This window comes from Rhopalosiphum maidis, chromosome 2 (assembly GCF_003676215.2).
Source record: "Rhopalosiphum maidis isolate BTI-1 chromosome 2, ASM367621v3, whole genome shotgun sequence".
Taxonomy (NCBI): Eukaryota; Metazoa; Arthropoda; class Insecta; order Hemiptera; family Aphididae; genus Rhopalosiphum; species Rhopalosiphum maidis.
In genome coordinates, this window is record NC_040878.1 from 43,154,324 (window position 1) to 43,177,514 (window position 23,191).

The 23,191-nt window shown below is 28.0% G+C and overlaps 1 protein-coding gene across 1 annotated transcript; it reads right to left on the reverse strand.

Moving 5' to 3' along the window:
- Nucleotides 1-1,765: 1,765 nt before the first annotated feature.
- On the reverse strand, nucleotides 1,766-19,972 carry LOC113552473 (CLIP-associating protein 1-like). The gene is made up of 15 exons (XM_026955351.1): nucleotides 19,706-19,972; nucleotides 10,521-14,668; nucleotides 7,595-7,697; nucleotides 7,246-7,384; nucleotides 6,585-6,701; nucleotides 6,166-6,369; nucleotides 5,987-6,076; nucleotides 5,543-5,894; nucleotides 5,245-5,464; nucleotides 4,970-5,183; nucleotides 4,613-4,849; nucleotides 4,360-4,543; nucleotides 4,131-4,295; nucleotides 2,838-2,996; nucleotides 1,766-2,119 (listed from the first exon to the last, which is right to left on the reverse strand). Exons 2-15 carry the CDS (start codon nucleotides 14,571-14,573, stop codon nucleotides 1,961-1,963), a joined length of 6,396 nt encoding a protein of 2,131 aa, XP_026811152.1. The 5' UTR covers nucleotides 14,574-14,668; nucleotides 19,706-19,972; the 3' UTR covers nucleotides 1,766-1,960.
- Nucleotides 19,973-23,191: the final 3,219 nt, after the last annotated feature.

Here is a 23,191-nt window from a genome sequence, read left to right on the forward strand (position 1 = left end):
TTTTAAGCTAAAAATTCGTATTAAAAAATAAAGCGATTTAGTCACGTTTTGTAAGACAGCCAGAAAAGTTCCGTAAACGAACTGCAATTTCTACGCTTCCAGGACATTTAGGTATTATATGATTTATGATTGTGTTATGACTATATGAGTTTTCACTCATCTCGAGGCAGAAGGAGACGACTAGAAGTCGACACTCTACACGGTGTCCATTTCTCGTATATTGTGACATAAGTAAAGGATAACCGATTACAGTGTTTGCAGCATAATCCACATCCGATCGAAGATAATCTCAAAGCGATGAATGCTTATTGCTTAGATTATACCCTTAACGACATGGCTAGGCATAGTAGGTATGCCACTGGTGTGCTAAATAATCCTCCCAATCTTCTAATCATATTACGTAACATTTATGAGGTAGTTAGTTACTACCTTATGGCTTATGTCCTTCTCTCGCTTAAAGAGTCGACAGGTTGAAGGAAAAACGACAGAAGTTTGAGACTAACACCCGTCGCATCGTCTCGAAGACAATATGTAACCCCAAGGACCGAGAAAGCTAAACGCAGAGGCTATGAAGGGAACTATGCACTCGTAATTACTTTCCACCGTACTATGGGACGGTGACTCATGTAACCATGCTAAAATAGTGATATAAACGTTTGAACTGGTTATTTGGTTTAAAAGTATATTTCGTATACAACAGCGCTATCTAGCGACAAAAATCATCGGCTCCGAGTAAGGTACTTTGAGCGTACATCGAAATTACAATGGTTCTCGGTCGGCAGGCTTCCATGAACAGTTATTTTTATGAATTATGAACTTGCGTAATAAGTAATTACCATATTTTATTAATCTTAATTAATTTTTTCAAGTCATTGGCAAACTGTGGTTACTATAGCAACCACGGGCCCATGGAGCTTCAGAGTTGTAGTCCTTCTTCTATTCGTATTTCATTGAATTTCAACTAAAAATGTAATAAAATACTTCAAAAATATTTTTTAACCTTAAAAATTTAAAGCTTATGATCGATTTAAACTAAATTGATTTGAAGTTTAGTTTTTAGACACTTCCAAAAATAATAAATAAATAAAAATAAATTTTGGAATTATTTAATTTAATTATAAATTCATTGAAGACAATATGCAGCTCTATCTAAGATGGATCAAAAAACTGATGTCAAACTTAGTATTATATAATCATATTTTTATAGTACACAGGGGAGGCTGATGAATTGTCTGAATTTACATTATCTACATAGGCTTTCATAATTTTTATAAACATCAATGTCAAACACTTATAGTTTTATAATAACATTTTAATGTAGTTAACACCTAATTTTATGTGTTTCTGAAGCAATATGTAAATCACAGAATAGCCGGTACTGACTAGTATGCATTTTCTCATTTCCATTATAATACATTATTTCATCTTGTATTTATTTTTTAATAAATACACTCAGTGGCCAGTGCACATAAATATAATATATAATTTAAATTCTTTATAGGACTTGGACATGTTCCAAACTTTAAGTCTGCACACGCTTATGACTGTATACTAAAGACTTAACTTTCAGTGTTCACCATTCAAATTTTTGATTTTGAATAAACAGTACTTGACACAATACTATTAAGTAATTATAAGTGATAATTAATAATATGTAAAACATAATAACACATATTTATTTATAAATAAAATTTATTGCATATTGGATATCTTTATTTAATATGATCTTTACAGATTTTAAAAATGACAACTATTCAACTAATGAATACAATTTTTATGTAATAAATATAGTTGGATAAAATAAATATATTTTAAAGAGAAATATTAAAAGTTAAGAATGAAAATGAATTGGAAAAATTTGATTTAAGTTACAGGACTGGAAAAAATTGTGTACTTTACTATTATCTTATCTCGTAGTATTAAGGAACAAAATTCAACATAATGAAAATTATAGTTAAGTTTATTTTTTAGTTGGTTTTTGTTTCTTTTTTTGTCCGTTTTCAACTGGAACACCTTTTGATATAGATAGTTTAGATTTCAATTGTAACAGTAAATCAATTTCAGGTTGTAATTCACTTTTTTCAACTTTTGCTTCCTTTAGTTTACGTACCTTGTCGCCCTGTCAACAAATTATTTTAATTAAGTAAATATAATAAAAAAAAAAGATTATATATTTAGTATTTAAAAATTACGTGCTAATCAATTTTGTAGTTTATCAACTGTTTTAAATTTTAATTAATACAGTTCAATAATAAATTAAGTTTTACTAATTGAATCTTATATTAACAGATAGAATTTATCATATTATTTCAAAAAATTTTTTACTTCACTACCAAATTAATAACAATTAAAAATACAAGGAAAAACCATTAATTTAAAATATTTAACAGTTAACTATTATAACTAACTGAGTTTGGCCACATTATTCAATGTGTGATTGCGCACATTATAAAAAATAGATGTATCATTAATACAACTAGACAGAACTACTTTGTGGACTGAGATATGGCTATGCTAAGACACAGCTTGAACTCAAGCATAAAAAGAGAAATTACTGTATTTCAACCAAAGAAAATATATCTCAGAAACAAGCACCATCTACTTGCATGCGTTATATCATATCAATTGTTCTGTTTAGTTGTATAATGTATACTAAGTGATGGCAATAAAACAATGTACCTGCCATTACTTTGCATTTAAATGATAATATTGGATTAAATTCTAGACGTCGACTATACATTATGAAGATATACTGATTAGTTTTGTATTTAGATAAGTTTGATAGTATAACACATATTTATAAGTAACCCCAAATATCTATGCAATATTGCAATTACTTGTTTGGAAATTTCTTCTTCTAAGTCATCAATAGATATTGGATTGGAAGCTAATTTCATTTGTTCTAAGCTTTTCTTCATCTCCAATAATGTTTTGACATATGGTTCCCACTCACTTTTTTGAGCTCCACTTTGCTTTAATTGTCGTACTGTATCTCCCTAACATCAAATGAATATAAAATAAATTATAAAATATTCCTTTTTTTTTTTAATAGTTTAATAAGTGAGCTCAGTACATATATATTCTTAATTTAGTTGCACACATAGTGTAATTACAAGGTACTGCTAAGCAAAGGCAGCTCGTCAGGGGAGACTTTGAGACTGCGTCTCCCCTTAAAAATAAACTAGCTACTTGTAAATAATATAATTAATTTAAAATAATAACGTATAGAAATTAGGAATATTTTTATTTGAATTGAAAATATATTATATCATTTTCATTGTTTATTATTATAAATTAAAAGTTACAAAATCGAAAACCTATTAATAGGTATCTCGATAAAAATACTATTTTAGTCATTTCTGCGGGTCACATTACAGCTCATTACGACGGTAGCTAGTTCAGTGAAACTGAAACCTGTCAGTTGCAATCGTAACATTTAATGGCATGGCTAGTTGGTCGGAGGGAGCCGGGGAGAATAAACTGCGTAACATAGAAGCTATTGAACCTGGGTTCACGACAGTAATTGCCATGCCACTACACCGTGTAGCCCGTGTTTAATTATTTTTTTTAGTTTTAGACGTTTTATTCATGGTTTATTAATTATTTAATGATTAATATACCTATATTCGTCTAATATTTATTGTTTTTTACATTTTTATAAGCATTTCATCATTTATTCATATTTTAAAATGCAAAAAGAAAATATAATAGAATTTTTACTGACTAGTGGTTTTAATGCTTTAACATACAAACAAAAAAATGTTAGTTGTTGTATGGAATTTATGTTATATAATTTAAGTCTCCCCAGAATATTTACTCATGAGCCGCTACTGCTGCTAAGTAATACTGTAGTTGTTATCAATAAAACTAAATGAAAAACCACGGGAAACAAAACCTGACTGCAACAAATTGTTTATTAATATGTACTGAATGGCTGTAATAAGTATTAAATCAGTATGTCTATGGCCGATTTATTCATAAACTTATCTAAATATATGTACAAGGGATGATCACAGATTGGCGGCAGCCTTACTACCAATGCCAACCTGTAATCAGCAATGGCGGTAAACATTTTAAAAACAATTTGAAACATAGAAAACTTTAACATTTATTAAAATAGGTTTATTTACTTGTTTAAAAATAGCTTCTTCCATTTGTTCTACAGTTGTAATTTGTTTAAGGTCCAAACCAGCAGCCATTGTTAATTCTTTTTCCTGTGATTTTTGTTTGCCAGCAAAGCGACTTTTTAATTGATTGACAACTGATGGATCAATTTTTTCAAATAATGGAGCTGGCTATGATTTAAATAAAAATAAATTAGTATTCATTGTTAATAAGCATAAAACTGTTGAATAATACTTTTCCAATTTTATGTCCAGGTGGCAAAAAAACTGATACGAAATTGTTTAATAAAAATGTAGAGATATCAATGTTCAACTGTTTTCCAATTATATTAACAGTTTGTGGCATATAAGGTTGTAACATGACAGCTAGTAAACAAACTAAATTACAACTTAATCCAATGACTGTACCTGCTCTGATTCTACAATATTATACAATAAGATTAGTCAAATAAAATAAATACTACTTATATTTTCAATTGTATCATTACTTTTCTTCATTTGATCCTTTTATTAGCACCCAGGGTTTTTGGAATTGCATGTATTGGTTACCATGGCGAGATATTGAAAGTATGAGTCGTAAGCCATCTCTAAGTTTTGCTTTATCTAACATATTTATGTATTCTTTGAGGTCACGCGTTACTAATGCTAATAAAGTGAGTTCGTCATTTCCTAATTGAATTTCAGGAATAACACAATCAAAAAACTTTTCTAAGAACGATAAAGCTCTGAAATATTTGTTTTATTACTAATTAGTATTTTATAGTTTTTATAATAAGACTACATATTATTTTTCTAAACAATATAAATACATAAGCATAAAAAGTAAAAAAGTATAATTAAATTACCTGTTACAAAAGTTTCCTAAATTGTTCAACAACTCGGAATTATTTTTAGTAGCTAGGTCTGCCCAGCTAAATGAACTATCTTGAGATTCAGGACGGACAAACAATAAGTAAAATCTAAAAACATCAGCAGGCAACCCTGTATCTTGAGCATCATTTCCAAACACTCCAATACCACGGGACTTAGAAAATTTACCATCTTCATAGTTTAAATATTCTAAAAGAATAATAAATATACATAAATACTGATTAAGCTCGACATTTTTACAATCACAAACCTGTTGCCATTATATGATTGACCATTGTATAGTTTTGTTCAGTAGAAAAAAGACATACTGGAAACATGACGGAATGAAAAGGCACATTATCTTTTGCCATGAATTGGTAGTATGTTATTTTAGTATCATCTTCTGGTTGCCACCATTTACGCCATTCTGGCGTATACACAGCACTCATGCTCATGTAGCCAATTGGTGCATCAAACCAAACATAAAACACCTATAAAATTAGTTGTTAGAGATATTTTGCTAATAATATAAAAATAAAAATCATTAAATAATGAAATTAACTGCATACTTTTGACTTGAAGTCTTCAAGTGGAACAGGAATTCCCCATTTCAAATCTCTCGTTATACATCTCTCCTTTAAACCATCTTTCAACCAAGCCTTAGTTATCACTTTAGCATTATAAGACCAATCATCACCAGATTTATCTACCCAATCATTAAGTTTAGCTTCAACTTTGGGTAAATTCAAAAAGAGTTGCTGAGAACTACGTACAACTGGTGTTTTTTGACAAACCTTGCATCTAGGTTTTATAAGTTCAGTAGCATTTATTAAATGTCCACAACCATCACATTGATCACCTCTAGCATCCTCATATTTGCACAGAGGACATGTTCCTTCAACAAATCGATCGGCTAAAAATCTGAAACAAAATAATTAATTTCAGAATAAAATTAAAAATAAGGAATTATCTGCACGTGCGATTTAAGAAATGTATTTTAATAAATTACATACCTATCACAATTTTCACATAAAAGTTGTTCCATAGATGCAGTAGTAGTATAACCATTATTGTGTACTTCTTTAAATATTTCTTGAACAATTCTAAATTAAATACAAACCAATTTTTTTTAAGAACTAATTTAATTTAAATATTACATTCAAATTTAGAACTATATAGATATAACTTTTACTCGGTTTGTTTCGGTGATGTAGTTCTACCAAAATGGTCAAAACTAATATTGAACCACTTATATATTTCACTATGAATTTTGAAATACTTGTCGCAGATTTCTTGTGGTGTTAATTTTTCTTCTAATGCTTTTGTTTCAGTTGCAGTACCATATTCGTCAGTACCACTAATGTATAACGTATTCCAACCACGTAATCTACAATATCTATTAAATAAAATTTAAAAAAACCCAAAATTAATTTAATTTAATGATAAATTATTAATTACAAAATAAGAACACAACGTTATCATATTTAGACTACTGGAAAAAATATTCATTGTACTTAATTTATTTAATAATATAGTATACAATGCATTTATATAAATAATAATCAATTACCTATGTTTAGACAGATCATATTATTTTAAAAAAATACTTACCTTGCAAAAACATCGGCAGATAAAACACAACCAATTATGTTACCAAGATGTGGAACATTGTTGACATATGGTAGTGCTGAAGTCACAAGAACATTTTTTTCGTCTTTAACAGGTAATCTATATTAAAAATATAAAAACATACAAATAAATGATATAATGCACATTGGTACCTATAACATTAAAATATGAAACTTATAAACTCTAACAAAACTTAATAGACATTGATAAGTTACAGTATGACTAATAATAAAGATAGAATAATTTGTATAATATTCTAGAAATATAATATATATTGGGCCGAGAGAATTTTTTTTCTACTTTTAACAAATTTTAATACATATTCGTTATATAAATTAGGTACATATTTAATCAAATAGGTAGATGCACAAGAAGCAAAATGTATTTTTACCGAGAATAATTAAATACTAAGTAGTTTGACAAATTTAATTATTAGTTATTACTAATAGGAATTATTAATTTGAAAATGATAAGTATTTATTATTTTTTGTATTTCAAGTTGTTTAATACTATAATGTTAAGAATCAGTCGGCAAATTGTTTTCAACTACTGTGCAATAACATGACAGTTTTTTAAACATTCTAACCATTAGAAAATCGTTACAAAAATTATGTGTAAAATAATTAATGTCGATTAAACTTACACTGGTTGGCATTCAACTTTATTGATATCTTTTAGACAGGACTTGGATATCCACGAATTCTTCGCGTTCAATAACTCGAATTCGCCTACTTCAACGGCAGCAATGGACATTTTTACAACTTTCGACACTTTAAATAGACCTTAATAAACAACCGACTACTCTCGTGTCTCGTCTCTCGATGACAGGACAGGTTGTTTGACGCTTTTCGACTTTGCAGTTTGCTCTACTTTGCAGACCGCAGTTTTAAAGAATTATAGGTTATCACTAATCAGCACACGTAAACACCATAGATAATGTATATTGCTCTGTGATAATAATCATATATACGATGGGTATCATTATCATTTACCATCGCTATTCGCCGCCAAATCTGAAATCACAGATGAATCAATGGATTCGTACATTTGGGCCAAATCAATAATCATAGCCCATAGCCCGTTGTGTCCTGTAAACTTTACAATTACGAACGACAGTAGAATTTCCGTAGAATTATATTTTACATATTATAGCAATTATAACTCAGGATTTTATCACTATACAATCGGAAATTACCAAAAATTTTATAAATTCTGATATTTAAAAGATAAATATATAATATTCACTAAGTTATTTGCCTTTGCCAATTAACTCATTAACTTGCGAACATAATTTCTCGTGGTTCATGGCCACGTAAAGTTAGACGTATGCTACAATGCTACAGAATAGCATTAATATATTTTGTATTTATTTTTCTTTTGTAAACCAATTAAATTAGAATAAAGCGAAATTGTCTGTTAATTAAAATTATACACGTTCTTTCACTTTTAGAAAACTGCGAGAATTAGTTACTTACTCTTAAGAATACCAAATAAATAATAACACGAACAATGTATATTGATTTATTTGTTGTAAACATCTAGATAATAGGGTTTCTAAAAAGATCGAATTATATCCTCTTCATTAAACACAATTTATGTTGTCTTTATTTATTTTATAAATATCATAGATTTCATACTTTGTACAAAAAGTCGAAGGTTAGGTTTTAGTCTAATAAATAACAATCATTGGTAAAAGAAACTGACACTTTTAAAGTGTATACCTAAGAAGCTACGTGATTGCGTCATTTTTTTATTTTTGGAATAATCTACTTTATATAATAACCCCAAGTTGACCAAATTTTAAAACACAAAAAAAAAAAAACTACTATACTCTTCAAGACAATACTGAATAATATTATGTAGTCATGTGGCCGTGTGGGTATATATGATCACTGTGTACATTTTACTTCTACGTAAATACGACCACACAATTGAAGATATTATTATTGTTCCAGAATAACGACTGGTGTCTTAACAGTTATAAGTGTTATAACCACGACAATATTAATTAGCTCATCTGCAGCTCATCGAATTGCTATTAATTAAAATATTATATTTTAAATGTTTCGTATGGTTCACCGGTTCCCGATGTTATGGTAGGTAATAGGTGGGAGGATGGCGAGACGTGGCGCGCGTACACGCCCACAACTACGAGAAAATAAATTGCAGTAGAAACTAGGCCTAGGCCTATTTAAACATTTTAAACAGGCATTAGAAATTATTGTACGTTCGTACTCGGTATTAATATTATTATAGGGCACGCAAACGTCAGCACTCAGCAGCAGAAGTTATTTTTATTGTCATGAATTCATGATTATTTACATTTTTTGTCCTCGATATCATCATGATCTAGTCGTCGCTAGACATTTAAAGTAGACCAGCTTTCGAATCACACTTGTATGATCCAAAGCCATAGTCTATTACTAGCTACTGTAACTGATAAATTACAAATTATACATGTTTATCATACAAATAATAAAGATAGCGTTAAATAGGTACTTACACTAAAATTTGTAAATAGGAAAGAAATAAAAACAATTAATTTTATTGGGTTTTAATTTTATTATGGCTTTTGTACAAAAATTAAAATAACATTACAACAATAGTAGTTACCATAAAAATAAAATAATAAAATCACAAAAAATTATAATGGAAGTATAATGCATTTATTCTACAAACTCACAAGTAGAAACTAAAAGTTTTTTTGTAAAAAATCTATTATAAATTTATGACATTTTTTTAAATAATTCATCAGTATATATTTTTACACAATAAATTAGCGTGCCACTAACACAATTAATAAATTTTGACATTCATAACATTTTGTTTATAATTTACTTAAACTACAAACCGTAAAAAACGAAATAACATTTATTTCTTGACTAACTCTTAAAGTTTTAATTTAATAATAAAACAATATACACAGTTTTGGAAAAAATATTATTTTGAATAAAACTATCGACAAAATATCTCCAAACATAATGATAATGTAGTTACTTATTTTTTTTTTTATTTATCATAAGTTCACATGAATTGTTTTATTGTATCATTCTGTAAATTATTTTTCATCGAGTAAACGGAAATATAAAATAGTTGAACTAATATATTACAATTATCACAATATTTTTAACAAAATCACTGAAAAAAATAGTGGCACAATATATTTAAACAAGACATGTATGAATTATAAATGTATAATAATATACTTTAAATTATTTATGTGACTAAATAAATAATTTAAGCCACATATTACAAAGGATAAAATATAATTAAATAAAAAAATTTAACTAATGCAATAATACTTGTTGATAGTCTGACATTAACAGAAACACACTATATATGACAACAAAAAAGTTTAAACTTAAAGAAGTATTATAAACAAAACAGATTAATAGAAATGAATTAATAAAAATCAGTACTTTAGTTATTTAAAAATAGATTTTCAAGAACTATACTAAAAAAAAAAGTTTAAAATAGTATCTTAACAAGTCAATAGTAATAATACAACCAATAGCAATATATTAAAAACTAACTCGTACACAGTTACAAAATATTATTTTACAACTGGATAAAAATAATTATATATTTTTGGTTAATAGACAATTCCTTAATTTATTATTAGGAGATGTGATGGTTTTGACAAAAAATTAAAATTGTAATTTAAATACAATAATTAACTTTACACTAGTTAGTGATTAAAAATTATCAAATATTAAAATGTAAAACGTTGTTATGTGGTTGAGTTTGAAAAGGCAATAGTTAATAATGACTAAAGTACTAATATTTTGTTGAGCATCCCAATGTTAGGTAAAAGAAGCAACTTGAATATCACATACAAGTTTCTAAAACTTCTAATGGAATACCTTTATAGGACTCTTATTATTTTGTTCGTTAATAAATATTATTAATAGTTAGTTATGAAGTGGTTTTGGGCGATGTTGGAGAAGACTGTTGAGCACGTTCAATATATAAGTTCAATAGCTTGAGCTTGGCGCCATTTAAACTTGATATATGAGGTGCAAATTCCTGTTCACCAAATACTTTATGTAATGAAACCATACAAAAGACTGCTGATTTTCGAACCGCACTATCTGGATTATCATAGCCTTGTAGTAAACCAGGCATTATCTCCTTCATTTGAACAGCTACAGGAGGGCTGCCATACATATCAACCAGTTTAGTCATCATCTTGATTGCCATCAAATTAACAGGAAATTCTTTTGCCGATATCAATGGAGTAATTACTCTAACAACTGTTTCTGGTTGTAAAGAGATACTTAAGGCAAATGAACATTCTTCAGCAACTTTTACAACAGGTTTACAGGGATCACAACACATATTTAGTACTTTTAATATAATCAATTCAGTGAAATTATAAAAACAAGTAACCATTTCTGGCTTTTGAACAAGATATGTAATCAAAATGATAGCTTGTTCTCGTACAATTGGTTCATTGTCCATCAATAATTTCAGAACAACTTTAATAATTTTTTTGAAATTTTTTATAAGAAGATCAGAAGGACCATCTCTAATTAATTCTTTTAAACGGTTTAAATTTGATTGTTTATAATCCAGTTGAAGGGAATCTTTATCTAAATCATCTAATATTTTTATAATTCCATCTGTTGTTGCAGTATGACCATTTTTGTAACCATTTAAGTTATGATTATCAGTTTCAGTACGGACTGACATTTGACTTATTCCAGAGTCATAAGAAGCAGCATCTCTTTCTCCTGTATAATGGCATTCTAAACTGTACTTTTGTATTTCAGCAGTGGTTTGTTTTAATGACTTGTAGATTTCTTCTGAATTGAAAGTATCAGTGTTGTCTTGTTGCAAAGGCGGTGAAGCAAGACTTGTTGGGGACTGTCGGTTATGATATTTCGGAGACATTAATTGATCAACACTACTTCTCCTGACTCTGTTTTTAATGAGTCCAGAAACGGCTTCTTGATACTCTTCTGGTAACTGGGATAATCTTAATGTGATTTGAGATGCATTTAAACTGTATAATGCAAGAATAGATTCTTGTGCAGCACGTCTTAACTCAGGTCCTTGCTTTATATTATTACCCATAGTCCATCCAATCATTTTTGTTAATGCTAGAGTAGCATAATCTTTTTTTCCATCTGCCGCAGACGGAAACGCTGATCCTGGATCTGTTGTAACAGCTAATTTTGATATATAACTCATAGCAAATATTTTCATTTTAGCATTAGGAGTTTGTGTAGGATCTGTGAGAAATTTAAATACAGCAGTTAGCTGAGAATCACAAGGAAAAGATAATCTTACAATTTCCATTGTTTTTAATATTTTTGAATGCACAGAACCAAGTATATCAGAACCTCCCTTATTGAATAACTTGGCTAAAAGTATATATAACCAATGCTCTAAATATTGACTATGTGTAACAATTAATTCATTTAAAGCATCCAGAAACAGACTTATAACTTTTGTTTGAGAATCCATAAACATTTTAGTAAATATATCTGTTAGCCTCCTTAATAATATTTCACTTAAAATATTTCCTTGTTGCAAATATCTTTGTAAGCTTACTAAGCCTTCCTTGCGATTATTCCAGTTTGAACTTTCACAGTTTAATATTATATCATCTATATCTAAACTAGAGCTCTCCCAAATCTCTTTATGCAAGCGATGTTGTGATCCATTCCAATAAAATGAATCGGAAGGCCGCCGATGAGAATCAATTGAGCGTTCAGAACAAATGCTAGATGTCTCACTCTCGTCACTATGATCATCTAATGATCTTCCTAATATTTTTCTTGGTGATTTATGACCAGTAGTACTTCCCAGAGCATCAGCCAGGGCAGATTCTGCTTCTCGACTCTGCATTAATATTTTTTGTGCCATTATTGGTCTAGACGTAGGCAAAATAGGTGGCCGTCTACTACTTGTGTGTGATCCAAGGGAACTATATCTATTAGGACTAGCTTCTCTACTAGTATCTTGAGATCTGGGTATACCAGAACTGCCTCTTCGCGATTTTGGTTGGCCAAAAGTAAATCTTGAAGATGGTGATCCTGAACGACTAGTTGGTTGAGATATTGATACTCTTCCTCTTGATCTCCCAATTCTTTCTGATTGATGCGTATCTTCATTAGGTTTTTTGGTAACAGATTGAGGGGACACCATGGGGTTAACTTTTTGTCTAGCAAGTGCTGCATATTGAGCACGAGCTTTTGCTCTTTGTGCAGCTTGTAAATCTATGGCACTGCTTGATCTCATTGAAATGTTGCTTTGTGGAGTAACTGGACGACGAGAAGGTAATCTTGTACTTTCAGCCATTACAGATTTTGGTAAACATGAATTAGATCCAGTATTTGTTAGTAATACTTTACGATACGCTGGTTCTAGTTTATTTAATAATATTTCTCCTTGTTCTGGAAAATGTTCGCAAAATCCCCAATAAGATTTCCGTGATAACACTCGAGCATCTGAATCGGCATCTGCTATACCTTTTTTAATGGAATCCTGAAGTATTGTGATGTGTCTTTCTAATGCTTGAGTTGGCCACGTACGTAAAATTTGATCAAAGAATTCACAACATGCACGACGAATATCTTTTGACTTAGATCCTAGGCTATTTGCAAGAATAGGTATAATACGAGGAGCATGAGTATGTTCTAATATAAATCTTATAGCAATTAATCCAGATGAAGCGGTTACTTTTGCTGAATTTGGTATAAGATCAATTAAATTGCTGAAAATTGATTCAGCAAAGTGATTGAATTTATTACCCAAACGTTGAGATAAAAATGCTATAGTAATACATGTTTCTCTAACAACCTGAGATCTCAAGTCCTTAACAGACGTTTGAAAGGAATGTTCTAAATATCTCAAATTATTGAAAAACTCTTCATATTTTGTTGAACCAGTTAATACAAGTGATCTAATTTTTTTCAACGATTCAACTCGTTTATTCCATTGTTCATTACCATCTTGAATAGACTCGTGTAATTTTTTCATAGTATCATCTAAATCTCGTACACTAAAAATCTGTATTGTAGGAACATCTTCAAAAGATCGAATAAAAGTATCTTCATCAACAGCACCAGCATGAGAAGAGGTAGAAGACGCTGAATTGGGTTTTCTTACAGAACCAGTTCGTTGTAAAGGTGTTGCAGAATTTGGAGGAAAAAATGAACCAGGTCTTTTAACACTACCAGGAATGCGTCTAGGTGCTGACATACAAGCACGATCAGTCTCATCATCATCAGCTAAGCTAAGTCCAACAAAAGCAGTTGGCAATAAATCTCCAGCTGCTTTAGCATCATCAAATTTATTCATCAAGTCAGTCATTTTACCTTGAGGAATGGTGTATTTTTTTTGTATATCTACACGTAATTTTTCTCCAACATGTTTATATAAATCAACAAGTGTTTCAAATGCTTTATGCCTCACTTGAACATTAGGATCACTTAAAAGTTTTACAATCATGGGTACAATTTTTGATATAGTGATACAGTTGGCACCAAATTCTTCAACAGTTGATAATAATAACTTCATTGCTCCTTCTTTAACATTACTATTTTTGTGATAGAATGCATTAGCTGATATTTTGTCGAATAATGCCTGAGGGCTAATTGTATCACATTCCATTAATTTCATAATAAGAAAAAGTGCTTTGACTTTAATTGAATCCTTACTATCACCTAGACGGTCGACAGCTAAAGGTAGTACTGTAGAAATATATGGTCTAAAATCCGTTCTCATTCTAGTTATTAACTGTGTTATTATTTCAATCCCATATTGAGTAACTTTGGGATTGCTGTTTGATAACCATTGAACAACCCCATCAATAAACATTCCAATATCAGAACATTCAACTGAATTACTAGGTTCTTCTAAATAAGTAAATAATTTACCACCAACAGTTACTTTCATCCTTATATCAGAAGTTGATAATAGAGGTAAAAACCCATCTAAATCATGAGGTGACCCGGCAGCCATTTTTTTTAGATGGTGAATTTATCTGAGGCTGTATAGTAAATTGTTGTTAAGTGCTATACTTCTTTGTTATGCAATTCATCTATATGATTAATGTCCTGTAACAAAATAATACATTACTTATTATTAAAGTGCAGATTTAATTACATTTTGTTCTAGTACATTAATGCTAAGCAGAAAATTTGTTTTAAATATCAAAGAATTTAAATATGAAACTTTTATTTTACATTTTTGAATAATTTTTGATATATTTTATAAGAGTGGATAAAATTGATAAAGATTAGTTTAAATTAACTAGCTAAAAATAAAAAAATGTATAATATTTTTAGATATTATATCAGTACCACACAAAAGCAAAGGCGGCTACACAACAGTCTGACAAATAAAAATGTTATCACATGCGAGCAGATTAATTGTTAAGTTTATAGTGTTTTTACTATTTTTTAAATTTTTTTATCTCATATTCAAAATCAGAATATTTTATGCATGGGCAAAGTAGAGTGTAAATATGGGTACTCAGAAAAATGTTAGTCTATTATTTTCATCTAAACTTTAAATACCGTAACACCTAAGTTAATTAATACTAATTAAAAATCCAATTGTTCAAAATTCATTGAGATTACAAAAAACTTAAATAATAATAGTTTTTGTAACTATGAGTGACTTTGTTACAAAAATAATCTTGTACAATTGTACCTATACATAAAAAAACAGTTTTATTTATAACTTGTTTCAATCATAATAACATCAGATTATGATTTTTTTTTTTTTTTTTTACTAAAATAATATTACTATAAGCTATTTTACTAATTTTCAGAATATTTAAATCCGCAGATCATTTACTATTTTATAACATTCATTAAAAAACATAGATAACAGTTTAATAAGTAGGTAATTACTAATTATTTTAAATAAGTTTAATAAATAAACAGGTATTTATACCAATTTAATTTTTAAACGTTTTGAGGTATAGCTTATACCATTTTAATGACCAATATTAACTTAACAATCATATTAATTAGATACATCACTTCTTAGTTAATGATTACCTATTACAATAGTTGAAATTAAAATAAATACCTACAATTTTATATAATGTTAATTTTGAAATAACCTATTTAATATTACTTATATACAATTTTTAACATTAACCTTACAGGAAGATACTTACTTCAAGATAGGAAGTACGTAATTTAAAGTCATATTAATTATTGTATTTACTAAGGGTATTTGAGGGGTATTTACTTCATCAATTTTAGTTTAAATAAATATAAATTAATACTAAATTGCACATTTTAATATAAATATAATATAAACTGTAAGTATAAGTAAAAAGATTGAAAACTATTGAATTCAGGAACGAACAGTGTCTAAAAATGTTGTACATTTCTTTAGTTATACCCACGTTGGAATATTGTTTAATTATTTAAAACCCATCACAAGTCGGATTGATGGAATCACTTATGCATGTACAAAGAAGATTTTTACGCTTAATCGTATATAAGAAATGTATGCATTCCAATAATCATCCATCCGAGTCAATATCCCTTAATTCTATACAGGCTTCCCTTAACTTAGATTCTCTTGTTAATAGACAAAAATATACAGACATCTGTTTTTTATCTAAATTAGTAAATGGTATTTTATCTTGTCCAGAACTATTACAATTTATAAACTTCCATGTTCCTAAATTTAATTCACGTTTTTGTCCCACATTTGAAATCCCTTTCCATCGAACATCTTATGGCATTAATAACCTTATTGATCAAATAGCCAAAGAATACAATAAATTAAAACTTGATTTGTATTCTATAAAACACTGTTTTTTGCAGCCTGATGCACATCACTAAAATTATCACTTTATATTTTGTAAATTTAATTTAATATTATGTACTTAATTTATACTACTATTGTACTTGTATCTCTATTCTAACAATGTTATTAGCAGGGCTCGGAAGTTCTATCAAATGCATATTTTTCTTGGTTTGTCCTAGAACAACCAAAGTAAGATACAAATATATTTCACACTTCTTTGATGTCATACACGAAATTTTATTTTGCTATTTTTTGCATATTTACGATTTTTACTGCTATATTGCTAATTTGGAGTTATAAATGCTATTTATGGGCATATTTTTAAAAACTAAATTTAGTTAACCTACCAAACAGCCGCTTACAAATATGTGAACGAAAACAAATTTTTTTCATTTTAAGATGGTAAGCATCCAAAATAAATGGCCTTAGACCGATGTTATTGTCGATTAAATCGGACAATTCCGTTCGTTTCTGATAACAATAACCTAACCCTTAACCTGTCAATACCTACCATCACATTCTATGAAAAACATTAAAAATCTGTAAAATTAAATATATCTTAAATTTCATGTTTAAAAAAATTTGTTGAAAATTTTATTTTGCATATTTTCCAATTTTTAGTGCTATTAATGTTTTTATGTGCATAATTAAGCGCTAATAATTAATTTTTTTAGTTAGGGTTTTAAAAACCCCCAAATTATTGAATATTAGGGCTGAAGTCTTTCGTAGTTTATCATGTATAATACAATTTTTGCCTACATTTGAATTTAATCAAATCTTCACCTATGAATGGGCAGATAGAAATTTAAAATCTCGGTGGATCAAAAAGTCTCAATACAGCACTGGAAATTACTATTAAAATTTTTATTACTTTATTACTATAGTGCTCCGTCAAAACGTATAGTTATAAGATATGCTGTAAGCATAAAAAGGTTGAGAACCACTGTTATAGAGTAATATACTCTTAGATATCTAAATCAAACATTTATTGACAATTATAAGTAATAAAAATGTACAAAGATATAAAAGAATTTATAAAACTGTTAAAAAGATAAAATAAACACATCATAATGTGGGATTGAAATTCAGATATATGAGAAGAAATGAACAAAATAAACAATAGGAAATAAAGACAGGAAAATTCTAATTGGGTGATTTAATAATGTATTAGATCAGCGTTTCTCAAAGTGTGGGTCATCAGTCAGCTTTTAGTGGGTCGCAAACAATTTTTTGAATTATTATGTCAATGCTATTATTAATCATAACAGAAAACAAGCACAAATTTTGCATACACCTCATTATTAAAAGTACATATATAAAAATAAATTGATTATAAACCTATAAAATACTAAATATATATTACAAATTTATACATATTTATATAATATAAATTTTATTTTTTATAACTACTTTTTGAAAAGTGAAATCATGTGGGTCGCGAAAGATTTTTCAGAGTAAATTTGGGCCGCGGTACTAAAAAGATCAAAACCAGTGTATTAGATATATATACAAAGAAGCTATATAATTGTAAAGAATATTTAGAGAGGAATTAAAAAAAGGAAATCTTATTATTAACATGTTAGTCTAAAGTTTAGGGATAAAAATAAAGACCTTTATTAATTTTTTTCAGAATGGTGGGGTTTAAATGAAATCTTTGAAGTAGATAGTGTCAATAAACATCTCATTCAACCTGCCTTACCCATGTATCTTTGTATACATATTAAACTCTATACAGTGAGAGAACATGCTGCTACCCAATAAAAATCAGTTTTTCTGTGCATCTGCGCTCAAAACCCTGTGACTAGTTTGACTATAGCAGAATAGTGCATGGAAATTCACAGAATTGACACAATATCTCACTGGATAGGAGATAGTAAGTACTTATTTTATTATAAAAGATAAAAATTGTAAATATTTTTTTTAATAAAGAAAAAAATAATTTTTTGATATTTAGTAATTAAGTAGGAACCTAGATATCCTGATAAAATAAAAATATATAAAATTTAAAACAAAGACTCTATAAACTATAAGTAGGTAAGTACTTTAGGTACTTTTAATGGTAATAAATAAATAAATTTTATGGTCATACAACAAATTACTAATGTCACTAATAAAGTGATTGTTATAGGCTTTAAAATTATTTTGGCCTTGCAAATACACTAGACAACTCCCCTTATTAAGTATTCCCATATTGATAGTTTCAAACCTAAACTTCAGTACCTACCTAGTAAGTAATAATCTTTAAAAAAAAGTCAAATTAAATATGTACCTAATGATAATTTATCATTTTGTAAGCTACTAATTATTATTAAATGGTGAGGTATTTATTATTTATTTTTGGATATTTAAATTAATAAAACTAGGTGAATTGGTATACAAATAAATAATAAATGTTTTAACAATTAATAGCTCAAATACTTGAAAAAAATATTGTTTATTTAGTTTAAATGTATTAACTACTTGGTAGTTAAATCAACAACAACAATTATAGATAAAATTATGGCATTCCTGTTGCATACTCACTACTCATAAAATATTAAGTATGTGTTCTAATATTATAAAATTAAGTGTACCATATAACTATAAATTGAAATTAACTATTAAATATATTTGTGTATAGTATAATCTATGTTGAGTATCTTCTATATATATAATTTGTATATAATCTATATTAAAAACAAGATTATCAAATGATGATTTCATTTTAAAAATGTAAACAAATACACAAATAGAATAAAAAAATATGATTTATTTATTATGTCATATTAAGGATTGTGATTATTTCAAAATATCTACAACTTTTAATTTTATAAGTTAACTCATACTTTATTTCCATTTACAACCAAATGAAAATAAGTAATTGGTTAGTTGTGAAAAGATTAGACAAAGTACATAAATTACCTATACTAATGAATAATTTTTAATTTTTTATTTTATCTTTTCTTAACTTAGTTTTTAAAATTACATTGAAATCACATAAAATTTTACTGGATAAATATACTAGGTATTTCACACTATATCTACCATACAATATATGTTTGTTTTATATTGCAATTTTAACATTAACATAAATTAACAGTATTTAAATAGATACCTTAAAAATAATATTCTACAAATATATTCTATAGGCTTAGAGTAGACTAGGTGCCATCAGCTGGTTTATCTATAGCGAATTTAAATTATTTACTTGGTTTACCAAAATATTCAAGATTAACCGGATATATAATTTATTGCAATAATACGGATTTGACGAGTAAAAAGTTAAATTTAAATAAGAATACAATTAAAAGGACACATAAAATAAGTGGCAAAAGACTTACCGACCACTCGGGCTCGTCGTAAAATGATAACAGGTTTATCGTCGTGCACATTTGTTCGTGGATACGATTCAACTATATCGTCAAGTAAATATTCCAAACACTGGCAGTATAATTGTCTTGAATTATTCAGAAATCGCACACCAATGAACTTTCGAGCGAAAAAAAATTATCGGTCGAGAAAACAATCATTGAATCATCGCGCCGAATACCGAACTGAAAACTGAAAAGAAGGCAGTAGAACAACAACAGATATTTTTTTTTCGTCAAGGACAAAATAATGGATGTAGGGTGCGCGTTCAGCTGCAACTGCACAAACTACGAAACGGAAACCTATACATCGGAAACGTACGTTATAAACTACATAACCTCAAATGTCAGCGGATGTCCAACAACGGCAACAACACTTTATAGTTTATTACTTTATTTTTATTCTCTAATAGGCAATAGCACTATTAATTAGACTAATAAGACTCAATAATTATACTATTATAGCACTACAGCAGTAGCAACTATAGCACCTTTACATAAAAGCAAGTAGCAATTAGCCCATTCCCAATACTATAAATTGTCGTGTTAACTGTTTCTGTTTTTACTAATTAGTCATCACTCATCACAGAAACTAACTGATCAGTTACTTAAGTCTTTATCATAATATTAGTAATTGTATTTCTATTTTTGGGTATTTTACATTTGTATGACATTTAACATTCTAAAAAGTCCTTTAGGATTTAATACGTATTTTTTTTTTATAGATAACTACGCATATTGATAACTGCAACTGATCACGATTAATGGAAACATTTTGTTTTTTAATTAATTTAATTAATTTTTTTTTGGCGATATTATATATTATATTATTATGTATTAAAATGGTACTTACCAATTTTCTTAATACGTCAATCATAAAATAAATTAAATAGCTATGTGGCATACGACTTAATACTTGTAACAAATTAAATTTATAAAAATTTATTTATTAAAAATTGGATGGAATTTCGTATTTAATATTGTATAAAAGTATTAGAATTATTCCTTAAATATACATTATCTTAGTATAAAAAATATACACCGATCAAATACAATGTATGGAGTAGTGGAGGTATAAATAATCTATCATTTATGTTGTATTTTTTCCGAAATGGTTATACAGCACAAATAGTTTGAATGCAATTTATAAAAGTAATAAATTTGTACCTACTTAATTTTAATACTTATAAGTTATAATTAACAGTTATTAACTTCTCAAACCCATAACAGCATATCAACATTTATATTTTATATCTGAAAATATTACGTAGACTAATAACAAGATTTGGGATTTCATAATTTATTACCACCTACCTAACTATAACATCATGGATCCCGCGAAACGCGTGTAATGTGTAGGTATACACATCGACCCTGAAACTCGACGAGCCATATTATCATAAACCATAATAGTTTAATTTTTAATAGAATAATGATTCAATAATGACAAAAAGAATAATTTTCGTCCGGATGTTGTCAATAATCATAAGCATTATTTTGGTTAGCTGCGAAGGAATGTACATCATTAAACCGGCAAATAAGTAACAAAGGCGTGAAGAATTTACTACAATGTCTACAATATGATAGTATGAGCTAAATAATATAAAATTGGTAACTTGACTTATAAATTTATAATACTGGTTTGAACTTTGGAAAACAAAATTAGAAAAATTAAATTCCGTTCTGATACCAGTACCTACTCAAATAAAAATTAATAAGCTAATGTTCACAAAATACATTTTAGTATTAACTTGGACATAGATAACGATATACAAATTTAATTTGGCCAATCATATAAAAGTAGGACAAATTAGGTATTCCATACTCAACTTGAGACTGTATCAACTCTTTAAAATCAAACAATCCACCGCTTCATACTAAACTTATCTTATTATACCTAATTTATAAGCAATGATATAATTCGTCCAATAATAATTTATAGTACCCATGGCGTGCAACCAAAACTTTTGACGTACACAAATCCTCCAGTGCTTTCAAGTTTCAATCCTAAAGTCTTCGTCTCATTATATGTAGGTACAAATGACAAAATATAACAGTTATTGACAATGTTAAATCCAGATTGCAGCTATACTTATAAATATGTTAAAAAAATGTTACATAGATAAATGAAACGATTATATAATATATTTAATTATTTAAATCAATAAAATAACGAATAATGTATTTAGTTGGTACGGGGTTTTTTCCGAAAAATAATTAAATAAATAAATAATATATTATATATATTATTAATATTTAATAATTTTTTTCTGTTTACGGCTTTTTTTCTGGGGCATTTTTTCCTAGATTCCTGTAAATCCTCTCCATCACTTAAAGCAAAAATAGTCAACAAAAATCAACTCAGCGACTAATTTTCAATTAGTAAATATAAAAAAATTATTTATACATATTAAACCCATTGGTCATCACGTATAACATCCCAATTTTGAAGTAATGTCACTGAAATGTGACTCCCGCCTTAATCAAGTCGCCAGAATCCAGTCTTGCAAATGTAAATGTTTAAACAGATTGAAAATAATATATTTTTTAAATAAAATAAAAGATAGCTAGACCATTAAATGTTATGATAAATTTTAATGAAATCAAACTTATTAGGGGATGTATAACACGCAGTGTGTGAAACATGTTTTGATACAATAATAAAATAAAAATATAAATATAAATAAGAAATAAGTAGGTGATATGTAAAATATGGTATACGAAAAAAAATTTAAATAAAAAAACCAAAACGATATTATAATCAACACTCGAATGAGTAGCTTTAATTTTGATCTTATAGCAATAACTTTGGTCACTTCTACTTGCCATGGCTCAACAAGATGCTTATGAGGCGTTGTAACCAGTGCTCGAATTGGGAAAAATTAAGTCGAAGAGCTCAATCTTAAAAACTGCGTTCCAAGTACACAATTACTTAACACAGACCCACGGGGGGCCTTGCCCCTCCCTTGTCAAACTTACTTATACCACTTTTCAGCTACACGATTTTTTTAATTCTACCTTTATACTAGTCCACAGAATATATAATATGTATACCTAATAAAGTATAAGCAAAGAACAGTGTGATATTATAATTAATTAATTAATAAGCTGACTACAAAAAAAAAAATATATATATATAGGACCATAGAAGTGCAAATAATAATAAATTAATAAACTAGAACTATTACCTATCAAAAATAATTTTGATACTAATAAAAATTGTATTAATTGTAATATTATAAATTGAAATCCACATTTTAATAAAAATTATTTTAGATTTAAGTTTGTGCCGTTCCCTCGTTCCTGTAAAAAAAATAAAGTTGGGGTATGCGAAAAAAAAATAAATAGTAGGGGAGCTCCGTCTCCCTGCGTAACCCCCCACCAATTTGAGTACTGGTTGTAACCAAAGGTTCAGTTTTAAAAATTGAAGTTTCAGGCTAGCATTTTATATAGTGATAC